The sequence below is a fragment of the Tursiops truncatus genome, chromosome 2 (genome assembly GCF_011762595.2).
Source record: "Tursiops truncatus isolate mTurTru1 chromosome 2, mTurTru1.mat.Y, whole genome shotgun sequence".
In the NCBI taxonomy this organism is placed as follows: Eukaryota; Metazoa; Chordata; class Mammalia; order Artiodactyla; family Delphinidae; genus Tursiops; species Tursiops truncatus.
In genome coordinates, this window is record NC_047035.1 from 109,455,626 (window position 1) to 109,481,594 (window position 25,969).

The window sequence follows — 25,969 nt, forward strand, 5'->3', positions numbered from 1 at the left end:
GAATAAACGAGAGGGGCAGTTCTATTTTTCTAGTCTTCTGAACAGGGAAACAACGCATCCTAAGCCATCAATCGGCTTTTGGCGGACCCCTGCTCTAGTTCAGTTTCCTCCTTCTTTTGTTAAATGTTTTCACCTCGCTGTCTTTAATGAGGGTCGGGAAAAGAAAGGGCTCTCACCCGGTCGCCATGGGTGGTCACTTCGCGACAGGGGAGGTGGGGTCTCACGACTGAATAGTCCAGTCGGTCCCCTCACTCCGACCCCGGCGCCAAGCCCTTGCTCCTCGGGTCCCGCCCACCGGCGAGCGGGGGCGGGGCCGGCCACGAGCTGCCCTCTTCCAACATGGCGCCGCGGGAGGCGGGTTTCCTCGCCGGCTTCCAGGGTTCCGGCGCCGCGCGTTTTGGTTCCGGAGTAACAGTGCCCTCGCCGCCGCCTTCTCCCTCCTGCCGCCGCCTTCCCCCTCCTGCCGCCGCCTTCCCCCTCCTGCCGCCGCCGCCGCCGCCGCCGGGACGCGCGGCCTCGGGTTGCAGGTTCTGGGTCGCGCGCGCCGTGCACTCTGGCTCGGGGTGGGGCAGAGGACTCGCCCCCGACCCTCCCGCGGAGGGCCCCCTCGGCTTTCTTGTGGTCCGGCGGCCCTGGGGCTCCTTCCTAACAGCCCCGGACTGAGTCGCCTCAAGTCGGGGACCCTCCCCGCTTCTTTAAGGAGGAGTGGACACCTGCCGCCGTATCTCTCTAAAACGGCGTCTTCTCTGTGCTGTCCCCTCACACCCACACAGACGGCAGAGAGCTGCAAGATGCCGTTTGCTCTCTTTTCCAACTCCAGAACCTTCTGATCTCTGCTAGTTCCTACTGGCTCCTGCCCCTTGCTCCGTCCACGCTCACAGGGAGACATCCCTCAACCCCATATAGCCTGGGCCTGGCTCCGAGCCTGCGGGCTTCTTCCGGACCACCTCCTCTCTTCACTCCTCCTCCCCCTCTGTCCTCTGACCCTCAGTCCCCTTGTCACCTCTAAGAGCCCCCGCCTAACCAGGAGCCAGGGGGTTCCCCCCTACCAGGATGTGAGCCCTTTTAACCTGTAATGCTGTGGCTGGCCCTTGGCCCCTTCCATGCCATGGAGAACCAGGTGCTGGTGATTCGCATCAAGATTCCAAATAGTGGAGCCGTGGACTGGACAGTGCACTCTGGGCCGCAGCTACTCTTCAGGGATGTGCTGGTAAGTGCTAATCTCAGTGTCCCTAGCGAGGGGGGCGCAGGGATTTGTAGGGCAGTAAGCACCTTGATCACCAAATCTTACCCTGGTGGCCTGAGCTAGTGGCCATTGCTGGCCTCGTATGGGGGCAGTTTTATTTCTTCCACCACAAGCATTGATTAATTGTATAGACTGAAATCTGACAAGTGTGCAGGTTCCTGGGGAAGTAGAGATGAATCACATTGGACCCCTGCCCTCAAGGAACTCACAGCCTGGGCTGGGACATAACACACAGAAGCAACCAACTGGGATACAGAAAGCTGAATCTAGAAGAGAGTTTTTCTCAAGGATTTTTTGGAATGTCCCTGGCCAAATTCCAGCCTGTCTTTCTACTGAGTTCTCTAAACTTGGTAGCTAGTGGGAAAGGGAAACAAGGCAACTCTAACCAATCATGTTTCAGCAAGCCTAAGACATCATAAGTTTTAAGATATTATTTTATGTACCGCTGAGAAAGAAAAAAAATGCGACCTGTTAAACTATGACATGCCACACATCGTAAAAAACCCAATTTCAGAGATGTTAAAATAGAGGGGAAAATGTGCATCTTAGAGTCAATGATGTAGTCTTACTTTCATAATAAATATTCAAAATATATTTCAAATAAAATCATGGAATGTTAGAGCAGAGGATAACCTTGGAGGTGGCCTGTTGAGCCCTCTGATCTTTTTTGCAGATAGTTACTGAGGAGCAGTGAGGTGAAATAGCTTTTCCAAAGCCATGTTACTTGTGAGTGGGAGAGTCAGTGCCAGAACTCAGATTTCCTTACTTTACTTGGTATTTATTTCCACATGCTGTAGTACTACTTCTCAGCTTTTAGTATTCATGTGAGGTAGAGTACATCGTGCCCATTTTATATTTTGAATAACTGCGCTATCAAAGGCAGAGCTGACATACCAAGGAGCATGTTGCAAGTACCAGATCTATACCAGATCTTACCTGCAGGATAAGATGGGGCTGCATGGAGGTTTGGGGGAAGAGGAAGATCTGGGATGTGGTTTTCGGTTGTCATAGGTTACTCAATCAAAATTTGATCTGTACCGTCATTGTGAGTTCTGATGTTACTGACCACCTAGAACATACAGATCTTCAGGTGTCTGCACAAGGAGTGCAGAAGCTGGAGTAAACCAGCAGCCTCCGATCTTGTACACATATGCCATCCTTCTCTTTGCATCCAGAGTTCTCCACACGCTCACATGCACATGGATCTCCCTTCATGGTAAGGCCCAAACTCCTTGGCGTGGTCCTCTGGGCACATATATATATATATATTTTTTTTTTAAATAAATTTATTTATTTTTGGCTGAGTTGGATCTTTGTTGCTGCACGTGGGCTTTTAGTTGCTGTGAGCGGGGGCTACACTTCGTTGCGATGCGTGGGCTTCTCATTGTGGTGGCTTCTCTTGTTGCAGACCTCAGGGTGTAGGCGTGCAGGCTTCAGTAGTTGTGGCTCGTGGGCTCTAGAGCGCAGGCTCAGTAGTTGTGGCTCACGGCCTTAGTTGATCCGCAGCAGGTGGGATCTTCCTGGACCAGGGCTCGAACCCGTGTCACCTGCGTTGGCAGATGGATTCTTAACCACTGCGCCACCAGGGAAGCCCCTCTGGGCCCATCTTGATTGGCTTGTACCTGCCTGGCACCAGCTTCATCTCTCACTACACCCCCATGAGCATCCTGTCTTCCAGATATATAGAATTAACCGTGAGTTCTCCCAGGTGCCCAGGCCTTCTTCACTGGGCCTCTGTCTTCAGCTCGCCAACTCCCACCTGTCCTTCAAAGCCCAGCTTGGCTTTTCCTCTGTGTTGGTCTTGGTCACATGCCCCTCCTCTGTGTTTCCACAACTTTGTTTTGGCAAAGTATATGGGTTTTGTGCTAATTTTGTCTGTCTCCTCTACGAGATGGTAAACTTCTGGAGGAGACGGACACCTCTGTTTCCTCTCTGTTTCCGATGCTTCATAGGACCCTGAAATATTTATTTAATGAGGGAGCTTCAAAGAGGATGCACACCGTTATGGTTTTGTGGACAGCACACTAGGTTTTGAATCAAGAAATTTGTGTTTAATTGTAAACCGTCCCACTAACTAGGCATGTCACTCTGCCTCTCTGAGCCTCAGTTTCTTTACTTGTAAATTAGGGATAATGATACCTGCCTCAAAGACTTGTAAAGATTAAGTGAGATTGTGTCTCTGATGAGAAAGACAAGAGCTTTCTTTCACTTTACTCATTTGAGACAACAGAAGGTATTATTTGAAGTAGAATGGTACAGTGTTAAAAACACAAACTGGAGCCAGGCTGACTGCGTTTACATCGTAAGCCTTACCAGAGTCACTTGGGCAAGTGTCTTCTGTATCTCAGTTTCTTCATCTGTAAAAAGACAAAAATAGGGTTGGGGGGATAAAAGTAGTGCCTACCTCACAGAGTTCTGAGGACTAGTGGAGTTGGTATGTGTAAAGTACTTACAACAATCTGGAGCATAGTAAGTGCTCTGTAAGTGTTGTTATTGCAGCAGAAGGGATAGGGCCTGGGCATCTCTCAATTGTACATTGGCTCAAGGATGACTGGCCTAAAAATAAACTTTGCACAAATGGTCCCACCATCGAGAGCTCAGCGTGCCATGTGCCACGTGCTTGCTCAGGTACGCCCAGGTGGAGCGTGTTATGTTGGGAAGGCCTCATGGAGGGCTCGTGACAATGGGTGCTGTATATCAAGTTCTTGGAACTGCAAGCTCAAAACCTGGAGGACTCCTTAGATCTCTTTTCCAGGTTTACCTTATCTCTTCATTGAGAAATAGGCAAAAAATCAAGAGTCACATCAGCATCTTTGGCTTGGAACGTTAAAATTTAAAGCCAAATGAAACCTGGAACGTTCCCCTTCATCTGATATCTCTCCTCACTTCGGTTTTCAAATGAGGAAGCATGAACCCCTGATGGGGAAAATGCTAAAGCCACACAGCTGGTGTGGCAGAACCAGACACGGAAGCCAGAAGCAATTTGTAGTCACTGAGTCAGCTGGAGCTGAGGGCGTTTTGGACTCAGAGTCAGTAGTTGAGGGCTCCATTCACAATTCCATCAAATGGCTGGGACTCTGTGGGCAAGTCACTGGGCCTCTCTGGGGCCTTTGTCCTTCGTCTGAATAGTTAGGGACTGGTGCATTGTGAAGTAGACCCAGCTGGTCCTCATAGGCAGAGGCATTTGGGTTATCTGTTTTTCAGCTTTCTGTGTTTCTCCGTGGCAATCCAGTCCCCAGTTTGGGGAAAATTGTGCAGGAGATCTGAATGTTCCCCCTTTCCTCTTGCTGTTTGAATCCTCTCTCCCAAGTTCCAGCCCAGATTTCCCCTCATCTGTGAAGTTTCTTCTATCTTAACTGAGACCGTGATTTTTACTGCCTTCTGAGTTAGCACCTACCGTTTGCTAATTTATGTCTTTTGTTTGGCTCTTTTATCATACTATAAGTGCTCTGATTTGTTAGTCTTTTAGGTTTGTCTCTATCTTTGTGACAGATTATAATCTTCCTAAAGTCAAGGAGCAAGTCTTATTCTTCTGTAGCCTACAGTTTTGTAATCTTTATCCTCCTGGCACGTTATAGATGCTCATTTATATTTTTGGTTTGCTATTTGTTTGACTGATTTATTGAAAGGAAGGAGAAGAAAAGGATCAAGAAATGATCACCAACAAGATATGTGAACTTATGTGCTCTTTCGAAACTTTCTTTAAGTTGAGTAAAATGTTGAGAATAAGACAGGGTCATTTTGAAATAAGTCACTTAAAATACAACTGGAAAATACACATAAAATTAAATGTGCCTGCTTAGAAAAGACCAGGAGATACTGATTGAGTTTTACCTCTTTGTCATTATTATAGCCCCACTTTATTTGCTTTAACAGAACAAGATGGTCAGTTGTGTTCACGTGATTCTCATGATTCTCTCAATCAGGTTTGCTTTTTCTTTCTCTTTTTCCTCCCCCCGCATTAGTTGTAAAGTTTGTGTGGCTCCTTGTTTATGTTGATGGGCAAAGGAGGCCATTGCTGCTCAGCAGGGTTTTCAGACGGTTGTTAGAAGTTTGCTGTTTGACAGGTTCTGCTATTCATAAGTAGGAAGGATCCTAAATTAGTTTGCTAATACTCTAGGGTTCACATCTCAAGATTGGTTGTCTGGAAGTAAGCAGTGATAACCTAGACTTGGAGGGTTGGGGCAGTGGAGGGTCCCCCCACCCCCACCCCTTTTTAAACCAATACTGGCTAATCCTCAGTAAATGCTGTGGAAGGATGAAGTAAGTGAACCAAAGACCATCCTCCACTGATTGTCAGGTGCTGAAATTTAGGATTTCGTTATGAGGTAAGATTTGTAATGTGCCAGTCATTAGTGACTTGTTTTATTTATTTAACAGACACTAATACTTGCACTTACCATGTGCTAGACACTCTTGTAAACACTTTATAAATATTAACTCATTAGTCCTACAAGGTAGGTACAGTTATGATCTCATTTTTACACAGAAGGAAACGGAGGCACAGAGAAATTCAGTCACTCAGTGACTGAACGGCAGAGCCAAGGTCCAACCCTAGCAGTTTGGCTCCCGTCCACACTCTTAGGCGTTACACTGGCTGCTTGTGTATTCTATACTCGCTCAACAGTTTTCATTTAGCTGTCAATAAATACTTTCTGCCTACAAATATGTAGAAAGGATTTTTTTCAACACTAAAATCTTTTACAAATACTTCCACAGAAAGTTGTTTCATTTGCTAAGACTAGAGTAAGAAGAAAAAAATAATCTCTTTTGGCTCTAATGAGTGAGGGCTGCCTAAGATAGTTCCCTTTGATCAATTTTTTTTTTTTGAGGTACGCGGGCCTCTCACTGTTGCGGCCTCTCGCGTTGCGGAGCACAGGCTCCGTACGCGCAGGCTCAGCGGCCATGGCTCACGGGCCTAGCCGCTCCGCGGCACGTGGGATCTTTCCGGACCGGTGCACGAACCCGTGTCCCCTGCATCGGCAGGCGGACTCTCAACCACTGCACCACCAGGGAAGTCCCCTTTGATCAATTTTATATGCACAGATTTATTTAAAACACACACACCCACACACACACACATACACAGTAGAGACAAGGCTATTATGCAAATTGCCACTGCAGCAAAAGCTTCTAAAGAACTGCCTTCAGAAGGAATTTGCAGACGCCACCCTGCTAAGTGCCCTGCTTGGAAGGGCTGTGGGCTCCCTGCTGAGAAATACTGCAAGTGGCTTTGTCAGCTGGCTGCCTGGTGCCATTTGTGGCACGGCCCAGGAGGGACGTTGTGGCAGAGCTCCCTGAGAACAATGAGGTTTCCAGACCATTTGGGTTGGAGTGGAGATAATGGAGGGTCACTTTTCCCAGAACTAACGATTTCTCGAAGGTGTTCTGTACCTCTTTAAATAAGCTGTCTCTGTAGACTATTTTTTAAGTGTTTTCAACTTTATAGATTCATTTAAACATTGATATCAGGTTATATACACTTTTTCTTTTGTAGGCTAGATTAACTTTATTTCGGTGTCATTAAATATGTTTTTTAGTTGCTCAAGAGTAAAGGTTGATAAGAATTGTTTGTGTTAAATGTATTGTAGTATTGTAGATTTACATCATCATCATGGAAACTTGTTTTTTGAACTCTTCCCAGTATGAGTGCAAGGAAAGGTGTTGGTAGTCACATATCCAGAGCTGCATTTGTTGAAGGTCTACAGTGTGTTAGGCTAGTTCATGTTAATGTTTATTACATTATTTAATACTTTTTACATTACCTCTGTAAGCATTATTAGACCCATATTGGAGGATAATCAAATTGAGGCTCAGAGAGGTTGAGTAATTTGTTGCTAGTCACACAGCTTGTTTAGTGCAGAGCTGAGATTCAAACCCAGGCCAGTCTTGACTCCCCAAACCTCTTTTTCTACTAGCAGTACATTCCTTCTATAGCCTCCCATGGAAGAAACCTATTTTTTTTTATAAATGCACAACAGTGTAATTGTCTATGCTGTTGAATCGAGAGTAAAAAATTATGTTATTAGTAAAGAGTGGAAAGGATTTTTTAAATGGTCCCCACCCCCAGTATAGAGATTTAAGCTCCAGAATAGAGATTTAAACTCTGGACTTAGATTGCTGGGCTAAGTGTGATTATGAGCTAATGTTTTTATAGTTTATGCCAACATTTCAAAAATATTTTCCAGGTTCTCCTGTTTCCTCTAGGATTTGCCGCATGTTAGCAATAAAGAAGATGGCTAATTGTGTTCCTTTATTCTTTCTTTGTTTAGGATGTGATAGGCCAGGTTCTGCCTGAAGCAACAACCACAGCATTTGAATGTAAGTCTGGCTTGTATACTTTCTTGACTGTTTCTTTCTGCAGTAATTTTTCAAAGGGTTTATGGGTTGCGTTACTTTAGAAACTGACAAAAACAGATTATTTATGATCATCATATGGTACATTTAAATATTTATAAATTAATGCAAGTTTAATGATGATACTGAACCGAGGAATATTTTCTTATTTAATCATATCTTGGGTGTTCATATTTCTGTAATATAGCTTTAATTACCAACATGACCTTTATCTGCTCTTGCTCCTCACTGTAATGATAATGTGGGACAAAATGAAACGTGTAAACTACCTGTAGGCCAGTGATTATTGATTAAAAGATTTTAATCCTTTGCTGCTTTAAAACAGCAACAGAGTAGAACATTTAAGTGAACGTTGCATGGAGTAATTCTGTTTTATTGGGGCTTGGCATGGCTGTTAGATGATGGCAGCAACACTTCAGGTCTTGAGTCCTTCCCACCCCCCCAAAACAATTGGCTTGGGGACAGGGGTGGGGGCAGGGTGTACTAGAAAAGTGGTTTTGACATAAGCCAGAGGGAGGTCATGGGCTGAGTAATGTTAAGATGAGAGTTTAGTCAGCACAGGGGCTCTGGTGTTAAGAAGAATAAAGTAAGGATCTATGACTGTGGTCCCATATTTTCTCCAAGATGTGGTCTGCTTTTGCACGTAGAAAAATGTACAGTTTCTCCGCATGATTTTTTCCTTTTTGTTCTTGTTTTTTAAGCAGATGGTTAACTACAGAGAGTACAATTGTCCTCTCTTTTATTTATGTTCTCTTGGGGGACAATTTGGCAATACTTACCAAAATATAAAATGTTCAAAACCTTTGACTCAGCAGATCTACTTTTAGGAAGCTGTCCAACAGAAATACCTACACATGTGTTGAATGCCCTTCAAACAGAGTGTTCCTTGTGGAATTTTTTTTTTTTTTTTTAAATTTTGGCTGCACCGCACAGCTTGCGGGATCGCAGTTCCCCGACCAGGGATCGAACCTGGGCCACGGCAGTGAAAGCACCAAATCCTAAGCACTAGGCCACCAGGGAACCCCCTGGAGTTATTATTTATTTATTTATTTTTGACGGCGTGGGGTCTTAGTTGAGGCACGCAGGATCTTCACTGTGGCATGCGGGATCTTTTGTTGCAGCGTGTGGGCTCTTCATTGTGGCATGCGGGTTTTCTCTAGTTGTGGTGCCTGGGCTTCACAGCACGTGGGTTCTGTAGTTTGCGGCACGCAGGCTCTTTAGTTGAGGAGGGTGGGCTCAGTAGTTGTGGCTTAGTTGCCCTGTGGCATGTGAGATCTTAGTTCACCGACTAGCGATCGAACCCACGTCCCCTGCATTGGAAGGCAGATTCTTTACCACTGGACCACTAGGGAAGTCCCTGGAATTATTATTATTTTTATTTTTGCGGTACGCTGTTGTGGCCTCTCCCATTGCGGAGCACGGGCTCCAGACACGCAGGCTCAGTGGCCATGGCTCACGAGCCTAGCCGCTCCGCGGCATGTGGGATCTTCCCGGACTGGGGCACGAACCCGTGTCCCCTGCATCGGCAGGTGGACTCTCAACCACTGCACCACCAGGGAAGCCAGACATGGAATTATTTTTAATAGCAAAAAATTTAGAGGTAAGCTAAATGCCTAGAGTAATGGATTAATAAATTATTTATCCATAGTCTGAAGCATTAAACAGTGGCTAAAAAGAATGAGAATTATAAGCATTGACATGGAAGTATATTCATGATATACTGTTGAATAAACAAAATATGTATGGTATGATCTCATTTTGTAAAATATTACAGAAAAAATGTTTAAATTTCTAGGTTTAACTTCTTAGAGATCATGTTCCTTCTTTTCCCCCAACAAGGGCAGAAGCGTATACCCATCTGCATCTGGATCAGTTTTAGGTGAAAAGAATAAGAACAAAAATACACAGAGACAAAATAATAATAGTTCTTTGTTTTTTTGCGCTTAGATTATTGTGTACTTTCCATTATAGACTTAAAATCCTAGGCTGGCTTTTTTCGTGATTGTTCTGGGGCGACCTTATTTTCTGTACCAAGGATCTTCACTAATAAATGAAATCTATGTATAAGAAATAGTTGGAAAGATGTAGTTTATAAGCTAATTGGTTGAAATTTTTGAGCTCTTTCAGTTGTTTATGGTATGATGGAACAACTCCTGAATAAATAAAACTTTAAGATATTTACAGTAATTTATTTAATACTGCAAAGTATACCCAACATTAACTTATACAAAAGAGGTGTTGTATTTAGTGATATGAATTAAGCCACGAGAGAAAGGACAGTGTCAGGTTTACCTGTTTTACATAGAGAAAAAGAGTTGAGTAAGTGGAAAAGAGGGGAAAGGTTAGGTTCTCTTACTGATAATTCAGTTCTAAGAAATGCCGTCTCTTTGGTGAAGTCTCTGATCCCCGCAGGTGTGGTTAATCTCTCTGGGCACTTTACTAGAGAACATAACCTATTGGGCCTCCCTTCCGGTTGGTTGTGTGCCAGATTTTGAATGACTTGGTGACAGAAACCATGTTTTATTTCACTCTTGCTTTCTTCTTAGTACAGTTGGCCCTTTGTATCCTTGGATTCCACACCAGCCCGATCCGTGGATGCGGAACCTGTGGATACAGAGGGCAAACTGTACAATGCCATTTTATATAAGGGACTGGATCATCCACAGATTTTGGTATCCTATGGATGGGGGGCAGTGGTCCTGGAACCAATACCCTGTGGATACTGAGGGACGAGTGTACACTGTGCCGTGTAGGAATACCCTTGTTGAATAAGATGGAATGTTACATATGTCCGTATTCAAAAGAGAATTTTAAAATGCATGTAACCTAAAGCTTAGTAAGTAATTTGCTTTTTTGGGATTATTTTTGCAGTTGCGCAGGCGTGGGATGTAATTGGTTGGTGGTGGACAATTCAGGCTCCAAATTCAAATTCCCACACTTGACTGGGCCCTACGTCCAAGGGGGCAGAGGGTGTATAGTGGTTATATTCTTTCTGATTTCTATCCCAGGGGATGGTGTTTCCGAGGGGATTTAGGAGTGAGTGAGGGGAGGGAGTCCCATTTGTGCCAAACTTACCTCTTGGACTGATGGTCCTAAACCTTTTTTTTTTTTTTTTTTTTTTACCACTTTTAGGTCCTTTCTCCCTTACAGTAAGAGCACAGATGAAAGTACTACCTTTCAATAAATAGTGTCTGATTTTTTTTCTTTAGTTAAGAAGGTATAGATGATCTTTAAAAAAAATGCAAGCAGTATCGAAATAAAGCAACAAGTAAAAGTCCCCATCTTCCCAATTCCCTAGTTAACAGCTTCTTTTGTATCCTTCCAGAAATTTTCTCATACATAATATATACTGGATTGCAACTAGTTTCCCCTGTCCCCACTTAGTAGTATGTGTTGGGCGTCTTTCTAACATCAGTGTGTACAAGTCAACTTCTTTCTTTTAGATAATTACATTATACTTAATTTTATGGGTATGACTTAATTTAACCTGTTGATGGACCAGTTTTAAATTTAAGATGTTACCAGTTTTTCAGTAGTATTAGAAAAAGTGCTGCAGTCAACAGCATTGTCTCTTATGGCTTTCCACATTGTAGAAATGTATTTGTAGGATAAATTCCTAGGATTTGGAACTACTGAAACAAAGAGTACCCATATTTTACGTTTTGATAGGTATTTCCATGCTGTTCTTTAGAAGGTAGAGCCAGTTTGCACTCCCACCAGCAGTTTTTGAGAATGCCCATTTCTCTCTACCCTCGCCAGCTCGAGTCCAATAAACTCTTTAGTTGATGTCAATTTGATATGTGAAAAAGATTATTATAGTATTGTTTTATTTTTATTTTGTATTTCTCCAATTATAAATGAGCTTGAGCATCTTTTCATTTATATTTTGGTCATTTGTATTTAATTTCTGTGAACTATTTATCACCTTTGCCCATTTTTCTATTAGGTTATTCGTCTTTTTCTGATTGATTTAAGAGCTTTCCAATATTAAGAAAATTCCCCTTTGTCTTAGATGTTATAAATATTTTTGTTTAGTTTATTGCTTTCCTTTAAGCTTGTGTAGGTCGTTTTTTCTCTTTTTTTCCATGGAGAAGTTTAAAGTTTTTACAAGAACCGATTTGTCATATTTTGTGACTTCTGGATTTATGCCATGCTTAGAAAGGTCCACATTCCAGGATGTTGAAAAAACATTAATTCAAATTCTTTTTTCTTCCTACTTTAATGGGGTTAAACACACACACACATTTATAAATATGTACGCTTGTATGTGTTTTTGTGTGGATTTGTTTTTTTTTTTTAATAAAACAGCATGTGTTTTTATTGCAGACAGAAGATTTTTTTTTTTTTTTTGGTACCATCTTTCAGTTTATTTTGGTGAAAGGAGGAGTCAGGTGGTGATCCAGCTTTATTTTTCAAGCAGATAGACAGTTGATTCCATACTGGTTATTGAATAATTTGTCTTTTCCCAGATGTGAGAACGCTTCTGAGATGAAGCTAAATTCCATAACCATGAAAAATCTTGAATGTTTGCATGTGTGGGCCCTACGTATGCTGTAGGAGCTTGACATTCATATAGGCCCAAAGATCCCTGCTGATTTTCACAATTTCGTTAACAGATTAATGAGTACACCAACACATGAGGTGATGGAAATCAACTGTGCCCACTAATGAGTGTCCTGTGCATATCTGTTACATGTGTTCCTCTCCCTGGATTTTCTCTAGACAAGTTACTGCTGTAAAATTACTGTTGGGCTGGGGCTTCCCTGGTGGCGCAGTGGTTGAGAGTCTGCCTGCTGATGCAGGGGACACGGGTTCGTACCCTGGTCCGGGAAGATCCCACATGCCGTGGAGCGGCTGGGCCCGTGAGCCATGGCCGCTGAGCCTGCACGTCCGGAGCCTGTGCTCTGCAACGGGAGAGGCCACAGCAGTGAGAGGCCCGCGTACCGCCAAAAAAAAAAAAAAAAATTACTGTTGGGCTGGTGTAGCTGGGCAGTAAAATCTACTGTTGACGTGAAACATATGTTTTTTTAAATTTTTTTTTATTTTGCGGTACACGGGCCTCTCACTGTTGTGGCCTCTCCCGCTCCGGATCCGGACGCTTAGGCTCAGCGGCCATGGCTCACGGGCCCAGCCGCTCCGCGGCATGTGGGATCTTCCCGGACCGGGGTACGAGCCCATGCCCCCTGCATCGGCAGGCGGACTCTCAACCACTGCGCCACCAGGGAAGCCCGAAAGATATGTTTTAAGTCTATGTAGACAACCACTGACTTATACCTATAAATACCATATGGCCCTACTTTTCCATGATACTCTGACATCCCATATTCTGATCTATAGCCCTCGTAAGTATCTTCATACTGGTCAAACCATGTGTCTGAGTTTTGGTTCAGAAAATTCGACTATAGGATAAATCTTTATTTTATTTGTTTTTCTTTAACCATGACCATTTTATACTCACTTTTCATTGAATAGATTCCTTTTCAGTTTTATGAATTTCTGGAAAAATTCTGGGAAAAATGAAGTTTTATTTTCTTACAGTATAGCATATGTAAAAGATAACTGGTTGCTTATAAGAAAAACTGGGTAGGTTAATGAAAAATTGTAATTCGCAATAGATGTACACTGAGTCTAAAAATTAACATGTAAGAGTTAATTGTGTATCCTTAGAATTTGAGAAGATTTGAAGAGAGCTTTAATTTATTGAAATTTTGTTTTGAAATATCATCGATGCAAAAAGTCCTAATCTTTTTTAGTCTTATGAGAGTAGTTATTAGTAGTAGTAGTAGTCTTATTAGTTATTGTTAGTAATAGTAGGTGTTAGTAGTCTGGCTGTTTTACATGAGAATTAAGAAGTTTAAGTCCTTTACCCAAGCACCAGGCTAGTTCCTTGAGGGCGGTAGATAATGCTGCTCATTTTTGAATTGCTAGAAACCCAGCATAGTACCTGGCACATAGTAGACTCTCAATTTGTGTTTCTGGAATGCATGGATGGTTGAAGGAATGAAGTAATAAGGACAAGCAAATATATCCAGCATGTGATGACTGCTCAAAACCTCAATTTGGTTTAGGTCACCATCATCTCTTACCTAGACTAGGACAGTGGTCCTCTAACTCGTCTCCTTGTTTCTGCTTTGCCTCCATATAGCCTCTTCTCCACACAGCAGCCAAAGAGATCCTTTTAGAAGTTAAGTGAGATCACTACAGTCAAGACCCTCCAGTGGTTTCCTTGTCACTCAGGAGTGATAGCCAAGTCCTTAACATGCCCTACAAGGCCCTGCCCTTCCTCATCTTCCCCCAACTCTGCCCCACCATTACTTCTCTGAACTCGTCTCTCTCCCCCATCTTATTCTCAATCTGTTGCAGCTACTCTGGCTTTCTTTCAGTCTCTCAAGCATGCCAGGTATTCTTCTGCCACAGGGCTTTAGCATGAGCTGTTCCCTCTGCCTGGAACATTCTTTCCCCAGATGTCTGTATGATTCACTCCCTCATACCCTTCAGCCTCTCAAGTAGAGTGTAAACTCCATGAGGGAAGGGGTTTTCCTTTTTCCACTGTTATTACCCCAGTGTCCAGAACATTGCCTGCTACATAGTGGGCACTTGAATATTTTTTGGAAAGAAAAAGGAAGCAAAGAAGTAAAGAAGGAGTCAGGAGGTGGGAGGCATGGAGCTAAATTAAAATTCATGGATATGAAGATTTAGCCTTAGAAACTATGGCCTCTGGTCCTGACCAGATCTTAGATTCCACACCTGAGAAGGGTTCTAAACTTGACAGCTTTTCTGGTAATTTCCTATTGATGCCTTTTTAACCTCTACAGTTATGTTTTCATTTCTTTCCTCTTGCCTTAGAAAAATGCCTTTGCTGTAGTTCTAATTGACTCTTCTTACCTGGCACTGAAGTAATATGACAAATGACATATAAAGTACAGTATTGCCTTAACTTTCTGTTGCCCTTGGTAGAAGCTAAATTGTTTTTCTAGAAAGACCACTTGAGCCCTGCCGCTGCACTGGGTGCCGTTTGGCTGAGCGCTCCCCAGAGTCTGATGTTTTTGTGCTGTTTACTCAGTAGGCACTCTGCTTGCCATTCTGACCGCCCCTTACCTGAGGCTGTGTCTCCGCTCTTGGACCTTTATGTTCCTCCTCTTGGTTTCTCTTCTGGATTGCACGTTGCTTGAAATAAAATCGCTAACAACATATGGCCTGTTATGATTGTCTTTTCCCAAACTCTGCCATTTTGTATATTTGTGATACACTGCAGATTTTGTGAAGATTGCTTCATAATATTTGTTTACCATCTGCTGCACTCTATTTGGTATCTTGCTAGGGTTTTTGCCTCCATTTTAAGTGACATTAACAAAATCCAGCCAGTACATAGACTTTCTGGTTCTACTTTTGCTTCCCTAATGTGCTGGAAAATCATATTACTATGCTCCAGGCAACTGGAGAAGCCTGGAATTCTCATTGTGAACCAGTGTATCAGAGTGCCCCCCCCTCCTCTGCCTTCTTGGTCATATCTAGTAATGCTTTTTTGGTCAGAGGGCAAAGAATCTCCATGTGTAAGACAAAAAGAGTTCAAATTATTTTTTTCTGCTTCTCTCTACTTCGTGCCATGGCTTTCTAGTGTTCTTCAACATATTTATACCTTTGAAACTCTTTGTGCCATTTTAGTAAGTTTTTTATGATTTATGTTTCCAGTTAGTGTACTTTTTATAGCTAATCCGGTTTGATAGGCTCAACAAGAGTCTTTGCTAGATGGGCTGGCTGTGTATATACAACTTTTTATTCAGAAAAGTATTTTAAATTATTGTCATACTAAATTGCTTGGTATGTATTTCTACTTTCTTACTGTTCACTAACTTCTCATTCCTCTCAATTCACTGTGTATTAAATTTTTTTTCCAGGTTTACTGAGATATAATTGACACATAATGTTGTATAAGTTTAGGGTGTATAGTGCATTGATTTGATCATTACATATTGCAAAATGATTACCACCATAGTGTTAGCTAACATATGCATCCTGATGCATAATTACCATTTCTTTTTTGTGGTGAGAACATTCAGGATCTCTTAGCAACGTTCAAGTATGTAATACAGTATTATTAGCTATAATCACCATGCTGTACATTAGATCCCCAGACTTTGTTAATCTTGTAACTGGAAGTTTATACCCTTTGACAAATATCTCCCCATTTCCCCACCCTCCAGCCCCTGGTAACCCTGAGTTTGGGTTTTTTAGATTCCACATATAAGTGCTGTCATACAGTATTTGTCTTTCTGTTTTTTTCACTTAGCATAATGCCCTCAAGGTTCATCCATGTTGTCACAAATGGAAGGATTCCATCTTTTTCATGGCTGAATAATATTCCTTGGTGTGTGTGTGTGTGCGCGCACGCGCGTGCGTCTGGGTGGGTGTGTGTACACATCTTCTTTATCCATTCATCATTGATGGACACTTGAGTTGTTTACATATCTTGGCTATTGTGAATAACGATGCAATGAATATTGGAGTGTAGATATCTCTGTTAGATTCTGATTTCAATTCCTTTGGATGTAGACTTAGAAGTACGATTGCTGGATCATATGGTAGTTGTAGTTTTAATTTTTTGAGGAATCACATACTGTTTTCCATGGTGGTTGTAGCAATTTACATTCCCACCTGCTGCACACAGGGTTTTCATTTCTCCACATCCTCACCAACACTTGTTCTCTCTTGTCTTCTTGATGATAGCTATGTAACAGGTGTGAGGTGATACCTCATTGTGGTTTTCATTTGCATTTTCCTGATGATTAGAGATGTGGAGCACCTTTTCTTGTACCTGTTGGCCATTTGTATGTCTTCCTTGGAATTCCTTGTATTTAGAGAGAAGTGTATTCTCATTTTAAATATCAAGGCCAATGGTTTGCTCTTGGGTTGCCATGAGGGCATCTGATAGCTTGGATTTTGCCTCTGGGCCAGAATCATTAGTCTTCTTTTATGTGTAATTACTTTTCCAACTCAGTCTCCTTTCTGACAAGAACGAGGAGTCTTCATTAAAACTACTAATTACAGATATTAAAGAATGAAGCAGACAGTCCTCCAAAGAGCAATCTGTAAAGGAGAGCAGTACCTACATAAAATGGAGGCTCTTATTAATCCATAAAACTATTAATCACTGTGTCATATAAACCTGATTTTATCCTCAGGCTTTATTAGAATGCCTCTTTCACTTACCTTGTCTCCTTATGGGACAGCTCCAGCACTTTAGGTTTGCATCAAAAGCTATTCTGGCCTTTTGTCCTCAGTTTTCTGTCCACTTAAAGCAAAGTGCCCTTTAGTGTTTCATAGCTGCTTTCTATGGAACTGCTATGTAAGGGATTAGTCTGCTAACTGACTTCCCTCACAGTTACCAGATTATTTCCGGTAACTGAAATAATTCCTCAGAGATTTCATAGAATTTTAGAATTTGAGAATCTTTAGTTTTAAGTAGCCTTAAAGGTTCAAGCCCTGACTTTGAGAGCTTAGAGAATTCTTTTTGTTGTTGTTGTTCTTGTTACTGATTTAGAGAGATGTGATTTAACTGATTTTTCTGGAATCTGTGCCTTCTCTTTACAAATTATAAAAAGGTTTTTCACCTGTTTTATTGAACTCCAAGCACTTCCTCATTCCATGTGCACAATACCTTATTGAGATCTTGTGTATGTTGAAATTCGAATATAATCTGACCCTTTGTAGCCACCATCTCTGTAGCTAGCTCTAGTGTAGAAATGATATTTATAAAAAGCTCCTTTGTTCAGACTGGAAATTTTATCAGGTTCAGGACTTCATAGAACAAATCATTTTAGTACACATCCAAATTGAGAATTTGACTTGGTTTTAAAACAAAAAATGTAAAGTGCTTTCATGTGTGGTCATATGTAACATTATATTCCTTTATACAATGTCTGTTTTTTCCCCTTTGTTTCCTGCATTTGTATGACAGCTTTTTGACTTAACCTTGAAAATACTAGTTTCTGGAACCTCTATAGAAACTCCCTCTGTTTCCAAAATTAGAATGGCATTTCTCTCCCAGTTTGGCTCTATAGAGTCTGTAGCTTTAAAAAAAAAAAAAGAGGGAAGGAAAATGCTAGATTTCTCTGTAGTCCTTTATATATGTAACCTCCCTAGGAATGTGCCTTCTTTGTTACTGATAATGACCATTGTGTGCCTTTTATACTGAAAATAGGCAGCTCTTGGTAGGTAATACCAGTGGTGACTGTGACAGCTCCTAGCTATGTAGATATTCAGACAGTGTGTCTTGATGATACTGATTTACATCGAGTTGGGAAACTCTGCAGGAGTGAACCTGTATCTAGGATCCAGGAACAATTACTTTGGAGAGAAAACCCCAGTGAGAGCTGTTGGCTTGGTCACTGAGCAGGACAGGCTCAAGTGCTGCTTTCCCTCATGATGTCAGATTGCTATTGGCTGTGGGAGAGAAAAAGAAGGTAGCATTTTGCTCTGAAATAGGCTAATTAGGGAGAATACAGGCTCCCTTCTAGGGTTCCCATGGTGTGGTCACCAAATGGGGATATCTTAAGAACTGCGGCTGGACAGGAGGGAGGGCCTGCTGAGGTGTGGTGGGCTAAGATCCAGGTGCTGAACTGAACTCCCCCAGTATTCTCAGTAAGAGTCCCCAGAGCGTGTCATCCTAGCTTATTCTCTTTATGGTGAGAGATTTGTCTTATTCCCCAGGCCTGGGATCAGGTTCTCTGCATCTGACCAAATCAGCAATTAGATGCCCAAGAGTGACCAAAAAAATAATAACTCAGTTTAACAAGTGCACCAGAGCTGAGGCATCCAAATGAGAGAGAGCCTGCGCCTTCCAAGTTGTCCCCCTGGGAGGCTGTGTATGTCTTCCAGCAATGCTGCCATTGCTCAAAAGGTTCATAGCATTTTTCTTTCAACTGTACATTTAAAGTCTACCACATATGCTGTTATCCTGTTGACAGATCTTAATCTTTAGAAGGATGAAGTAGCTAAGTAAATATTTAGAAATAGCCAAAAGTCATTCTGGGTCCTGCCTGGCAGATGGTATAGATGAGCGAGTAATCAGATGGCCAGTTCCATTTTGGGCTGAAAATCAGATCTGATATTTTCACTTGGTTTATCTTCAGGTTATTAAAACAGTTTTGAAGACATATTTCAAAACTATTTTAAATAAGAGAAGGATCAATGAAGTAAGTACGTTGTTTCTAGATGTGGCTGCTTCGGTGATCCACTTACTGAAATATATCCATTCTGGTTAAGTGTTTTGTGAAGTCTTATTATCCTCCAGTTTTTTTAAGAAATTAATTTAATTAATTAATTTATTTTTGGTTGAGTTGGGTCTTCGTTGCTGCCCACAGGCTTTCTCTAGTTGCAGTGAGCGGGGGCTACTCTTCGTTGCGGTGCATGGGCTTCTCCTTGCGGTGGCTTCTCTTGCTGCGGAGCACGAGCTCTAGGCGTGTGGGCTTCAGTAGTTGTGGCTCACAGGCTCTACAGCGCAGGCTCAGTAGTTGTGGCGCATGGGCTTAGTTGCTTTGCGGCATGTGGGATCTTCCTGGACCAGGGATTGACCCCGTGACCCCTGCATTGGCAGGCGGATTCTTAACCACTGCGCCACCAGGGAAGTCTGTATCCTCTAGTTTTAAGACCATTAAATTATTCAACAATAGCACGAATCACCATTTGAAGCTTACTGTGGTCAGAGAGTACCCAGTACAATTGAAACAGTTCAGAAATAGAGAGCTACAAGATCAGGTGGGTTATGAGGAGAACTGTATTAGAGTTGCTTTGCAAGTTAACCTTATACTAGGCTCTCAGTTCTGTAAAAAGGGAATGATAGTAATCAAGTCATGTTGTCCACATCATGGAATCATTGTGAGGCTTTTAAGGGGGTATGGAGCATAAATCACAGTGCCTTGTGTACGGTAGTGTTCAGTAAATGTTAGCCATTTTTATTATACTATTATGACATGACAGGTTGCCTGGGAGAGAGGAAGAATGGAGAAATAGAGGGATGGGGTGCCGTGTGGGAAAGGAAAAAGTACTAATAGTTAAATAAAACTGGCCTTTCTTTGGATTTTAAATTTCTCCAAACCAAACCTGTTCAGTCATACTCCAGTTATATTGACTTTATTTTTTAAATTTCTATTTATTTATTTATTTGGCCACACGTGCAGCATGGGGGATTTTACTTTCCCTACCAGGGATTGAACCTGTGCCCCCTGCAGTGGAAGCACGGAGTCTTAACCACTGGACCGCCAGGGAAGTCCCTATATTTACTTTAACTTAGATACATGTCTTGAATGACATGAGCAATATTTTAATTTTCAACTGTTCCTAAAATTTTTAGTTCTTTATTGAGATTCTGGTTGTATTCTAAACTAAAAAACAAAACCACGAACCAAAAACCTTAACATCCACAAGATATGGTGTTGAGGATTTGGATATCAAGTGTACAAACCAGTTGTATTATGTTCCCAGATAACATAGTTTTGTACATTAAAAAATGCAAATCTTATCACTTGTATTATATTGCTTTTTAAACAGATGAAGATGAAGATGGTGATCGAATTACAGTGAGAAGTGATGAAGAAATGAAGGCAATGCTGTCATATGTAAGTATATTACAAATGAAGACTATTTTTTAAATGTTAATGTAATTGAGGATGCTGTTTCTTGGAATAGTGAAGATATAAAAGTAAATCACAGTTGCTATAACATTTTTCTGTATAATATATAAGATTTTTAAAGATTTCCTTACGTGAAAGTTAAGGGCATTCTTTTCAAAAGACACTTACTGATCATATCATGAACATTAAGAATAATGCATCTTAATGACTTTTGCATTAGGTATGGTGCAGACTAAATGGACTATCAATTTCCTGTATTTTTTATGCAGTACTTAAAGTAACGGCTCATTAAAAACGAACCCCTGGGCTCTAAAAAATTTTTCAAAATCTACTTTCAACTGGAGATCTCTTTCACCCTTACAAACAGACCATGGTTATAATGTAGCTGCAGGCTTAATATGGATACATGATTTAAGATGTACTCTCAGTTATTTTATGCACTAACCACCCCACCCCAAAATGAACTGCAGGGTTACTTACTGAATCTAAGTGATTTGAATATATCCCAAAATGACTTTTCTTTTGTGTTTCAAATTTCAGTGAAAATTTGCATTAACATTTGTCTCAGGACTGAAGTAGATAAACAGGAAAAAAGGATACATTTCTAAAACTTTAATACTAAGCTTGAATAATTCAGTGACAATGAAGAGACATAGCTTCCCTGAGCCCTGATTTGTTCTTTTCTCTTATTTTTATTTTATTTTCTCTTGTTCATTTTATTTTATTTTTTCTGAGTTTGCAGTCTGTGTACGAAACCTTCTCTAGTGGTCTGGCGAAAAGAGCATTGGACTGGAAGCAAGGAGACCACTGCTCTCCTCTGGCTTCCTGGCCTTAGGCAAAACACTTAACCTTTCTGTGCTGTAGTTGCCTCATCTGTCACTTGTGGATAATAATACTTGTCCTTTCTACTGCACAGGGTCATTGTAATGACCAAATGGGATAATAGATGTGAAAGCCCTTTGAAAAGTTAAAAGTTATATACAAATGCAAAGTGGTATTATGGTGGAAATGATGGAATCAGGGCCCTTGCTTTTCAGTGAGACTCTGATCTCAGCCAGTGGTTAGGTTGTAGGTTTTTGATAGACCTCAACTTTAACCAGGATATTTTTTCGTCGTGATGAAAACTGTGAAATATCTGTATGGGTTTCCGCCAATAGTTTTAATTTAGGGTAGGAGGAAAGAGAACAAGAAGGATGGCATGATTAACAGAGAGTTGCATTCAGACGAGCACAGAGTAGGAAAAGTCAATTTCCCATTTACTTCTCATTAACTTATTTGAGAGTCTTTGTGCCCTGAGAATTTAGAGCAGGGCTCATCAGTACCTTGAAAGGCAGAGTAGGATTGTCTGCTGAAAGGTCTAGCACAGTAATAATAGATTGGCTAACTCTCCTGAGAATGTGACATGCTTATTTTTATTTTATTTATTTATTGTTTTGCGGTACGCGGGCCTCTCACTGTTGTGGCCTCTCCCGTTGCGGAGCACAGGCTCCGGACGCGCAGGCTCAGCGGCCATGGCTCACGGGCCCGGCCGCTCTGCGGCACGTGGGATCTTCCCAGACCGGGGCACGAACCCGTGTCCCCTGCATCGGCAGGTGGACTCTCAACCACTGTGCCACCAGGGAAGCCCTGGCCTTTATTTTTTAGGTTCAGTTTGGCTCTGAAAAATTTTGATTCCAGGATTTGGGTGGTGGGATAGGGAAGATACTGACAGATGACCACGTATTTACTGTTAAAAAAAAAAAAAAAGCTATGTTTTTCATGTGGAATTCAATAAATTTGTAGTCACCTTAGTATTTCTTTAAAAACCATATGGGGAAAGCAAAACTAGGCATACTTTTACCATAAATCCTTTACACATTCTTTTAAAAAAACTACAGTGTCTGAGTTGACACTTGCAGAATTACTTTTTTTTTTCCCCTTGGATTTAAGCATTTTATGGCTTTGGGCCAACAGAAGCATAAGTTTTTATCAGTAATTTAAATAGATTTTTGTATTAGACCTGAAAATGTTGCCTTTTTAATTGAAAACCTATTAATTATTTAAATTGCTAGCAGCCTTAAGCTGTTAATTTTATGTGTGCCATAATAATGGCATACAGTGGATTTTGATACATGTGACACATGGACTGTCTCATTGTGGTAAGGATTTGTCACGACCATAGGTTGTTGTGTGCTGTTAAATAATAACCAACATAGTAAACCAAAGTCTGTTGTCACACATTAGTACCATTTTATGTAAGTTATTTAGAAGTTGTATTCTTTTCTTCATTAGATATATTTTTAAGAGATAATGAGAGGAAAACAAAGCTATAATAAATTGTCTTTTAAGAAAATGTAAAGTAATTTGGTCTTCAGGTAGATATTTAATGTATTGAGAGAATTCAGCAGCCAAGTGTTATTACAGCACCATTGTGATCGCTCTCTGCGTTTTGTTATGAGTTTGTGTTAATCAACAATCTGTTTTTATAGCGTAGTTTCTTGTAAGTTACGGTGTTAGAATATTCTACTTCTGGGATCATGGCTTGTCCTCTGACGCTATTGTATCTTTTTAATTTCTCCATAAAGTATTTTTTTAATTAGAATTTGAAATGCTTTACTAGGAAAAAAGTACAGCCAAGCTACATATCCTGAAAACTAAATACCTGATCATTGCTAATTATTTAAAGGATTCTGTTAAATATTCCCTTAAAGTAGTTTAAATTTTTTTGTTGTTCTTGTCTTCTCTCATTTTCCAGAAAGACTGAATAGTATACTGCTTTTCTCCTTCCATCTTTTTGTAATTGTTGTCTGGTAGTGCTGGCCTCATTTCCTTATAGCATCAAGCACAGCAGTGCTGGGCCTTATTTATTGATTCATCATAAGCTTTATTTATCACTGAGACCCAGTTATAGGAGGAGGTTATTTTTATGTTAACCTCTGCTTTTAGGTGACCTTTCATCAAGAAACTCAGCAGTACATCTTGCTTTTGTAAATGGACTCCTATTTGTTTTTGCTAAATCCTGTGGCTAGTAAAGGATTTATTACGCCTAGTTCTCTCAATACTGAGAGGCTTATATGAGTAGAGCACAATATTAATAAGTTTCTTCATTTTGCCGGTTCTCTCTCTTTATACGGTTTCTCCACATTGCCAGAAGAGTATGGGATGAGTTTAACTGTAATGCCTCCCATTATGGCAGGGACCTTGTGTTTTATTGGAGTGTAAGTATTCCCTTTGGTATACTTGACGGTAGTGTACCTTGTTAGATGTTGGGTACCATGAGGGAAAATACTTTTTGACCTCTGTAGCACCTTGTAAATTGGGATATGATTGGCTTTATCCTAGCATGCATAACTTGGAGACTGCCTCAAAAATCATAGTTGCTCAAGGAGAGTTGGAAGGGAACATTAGAGGTCTTGTCCAGCTGTCTCATTTTACAGATAAGGAATCTGAGCTCAGATTCAGTTTGAGGTCACATTGCTAATGAATGGGAAGGCCTGGACACAGACCTAGGTCTTGGACGTCCAGTCTTCCCTCCTGGTGGTTTTTTTTTTTTTTTTTTTGCTGTACGCGGGCCTCCCACTGCCGTGGCCTCTCCCGTCACGGAGCACAGGCTCCGGACGCGCAGGCTCAGCGGCCATGGCTCACGGGCCCAGCCGCTCCGGGGCACGTGGGATCCTCCCCAAACGGGGCACGAACCCGTGTCCCCTGCATCGGCAGGCGGACTCCCAACCACTGCGCCACCAGGGAAGCCCCATCTCCTGGTGGTTTTAAGTGATGTTTTTGTTTTGGCATTTATTGAGATCCTGCCGAAGAAGCTTTGCAAATACTACTGTTTTCCTGGTAGCAAAAATAATGCTATTTACTAGAATGTTAGTGTACCTGAGTTTGAAAAGGAATACAGACAAATACTTTGTGGGCTTTTGAAGTTTTCAAGATTTTGTCCTTCCTACAAGGCTGAATTTTACCACAGAATTTGTTGCCCACTTAGTTGTTGAACATTTAATAGCCTCAGGGCCTTTGCTATTAGGAAGTTTTCTTTAAAGAGCAGAGATTGGAACCTCATTTTCTGCATGGTGCTTTTAAACATGCTCCATGTTAAGTTGGTCCTACTTTGAACTTAACTTTGTATGTGGCATAGTCATCTCGGTCTTCAGTGAGTGGTTAGTCCCCTAATTCAACGCGATCCATCTAAACAAGTGATAATACTCGATACTCTCCTGGCAGGGTGGAGAAACAGTGAAAAGAGTGAGACAGGAAAACTGAATGAAATAAATAAATAGTTGTGGAAATTATTCTTTTTTTTTTTTTTTTTTTTTTTTTTTACTCAAATAGTGACATGCTCTAAGCTGTAAGTAAAGTTTTTGTTCTCTCATCCTAGCCAAAGAATGAAACTTTTTTTCAGAGACAGATTATTTTAACTCTCTTCTCTGTGTTGTCTGGGTCATATGGATGCCCTTGAAATAGTGATAAGAATGTAGTAGCTCCTTATTTAGCCCCTCTTGTGAAATATCTTGGGACATCTTTGCTAGCAAGAAGCAGAAGCAGACTGAAATTTGCGTCAGTTTATTATGCAGCTCATGGAAGCAAACGAAGAGACAGCACAAGCAGACCTCAGCCAGGTGGCATCAGGGCATTCTGGGTACTTTGAACCACCAGTATTTTGTCATTAACATGGCTGTGCTCCCAGTTCAGCTCCGTCTCTGTGGAGGGCTCAGTGTGGACTACAGGTTGATTCCTCTGGGGTCCTATGTTGAGGCAGCTGGCATGAGGGGGCAGAAAAATGTAGAACATCAGTTAGCCTCTTGGTGGCTGTGGTAGGGGCTTCTCTTCCGGAGAGAGATGGGCTGCGAGGGAATGATGGACCTCTAGCGGTAGGATTGCTATGGGGCATAACCAAGGTGTTCGGCTCTTGTTGGCAACTCCTAATGAACCTGTTCTCTTAGGGCCAGTTTTACTGGAAACGGGGTATTTTCTACGTATACCTGAAAGATGAATATAAATTTGCTATAATACAGTAAAGTTAGAGGAATTCAGTAAATTATCAACCTAGGAATATAATATGTCCAAAAAGGTGTAAATTGAGGTAATTGGAAATTTCAAAACAATTTGTTTCTCTCTTAATATATGTTTCTCTGTTACATGTATGTTCTTTACTCATTCCTCACTACGTTTTCAATTATTTTTTAACAGCATTTGAGCAGTAGGCTGAATCTTTATTGAACACTATTGGAACTGGCTAAATAAAGTAGTTTATTTGTAAGGGAATGTTCCGTTTGGCCTGCTGGCCGCATGACCTGATGGTCCTGTTTTATTTAAGTTGTAGGTTCCCTGAAGTTATTTAAACTTCTCCTACTTTGGAACTATGGCAGAATTGCTACAACTTAGAAATCAGGTGAAAGGTCAGTGTAGACAATGCCTCAAGCTAACCGTGGTGATGGTGATGACTATGAAAGCTTCAGCTGAGAGGAACCTACTAGTTTTGGACCCATCGCTGAATACAAATTTAAACTCGTTCTGCCAGTGCACGTCACCTTAAACTTAGCCAAGTTGAATTTCATCTGCTGTTGGCTGTCCAACCTCCATTCTTTTAAGACCATCTGGAGCTCCCTAACATCCTTTACAGTTTTACTGTCCAAATAGTGTTATCATCAAACTTGGCCAACTTACTGTCTGTTTCATTTTCAAATCACTAGTAAATACATAAGTACAGTAACATTAACCTATAAAAGAGGCCTCAGAGTTGTTTCCTGCTGAC

The 25,969-nt window shown here is 41.3% G+C and overlaps 1 protein-coding gene across 7 annotated transcripts in view; it reads left to right on the forward strand.

Annotated features, from left to right (window-relative positions):
- The first annotated feature begins 370 nt into the window (after window positions 1–370).
- Window positions 371–25,969, forward strand: part of MAP2K5 (mitogen-activated protein kinase kinase 5) — a 266,765-nt gene continuing 241,166 nt past the window's right edge. The window contains exons 1-3 of one of the 7 annotated variants that reach the window (XR_012330188.1): window positions 371–1,210; window positions 7,519–7,567; window positions 20,153–20,220. Coding sequence is in view for 6 of the 7 variants with exons in the window: in XM_073801166.1 (XP_073657267.1) it covers window positions 1,076–1,210; window positions 7,519–7,567; window positions 20,153–20,220 (252 nt within the window). In the remaining variant the exon portion in view is untranslated. The remainder of the gene's footprint in view (window positions 1,211–7,518; window positions 7,568–20,152; window positions 20,221–25,969) is intronic. The other 6 variants (XM_073801166.1, XM_073801165.1, XM_073801164.1 and 3 more) reach the window with 6 other exon arrangements.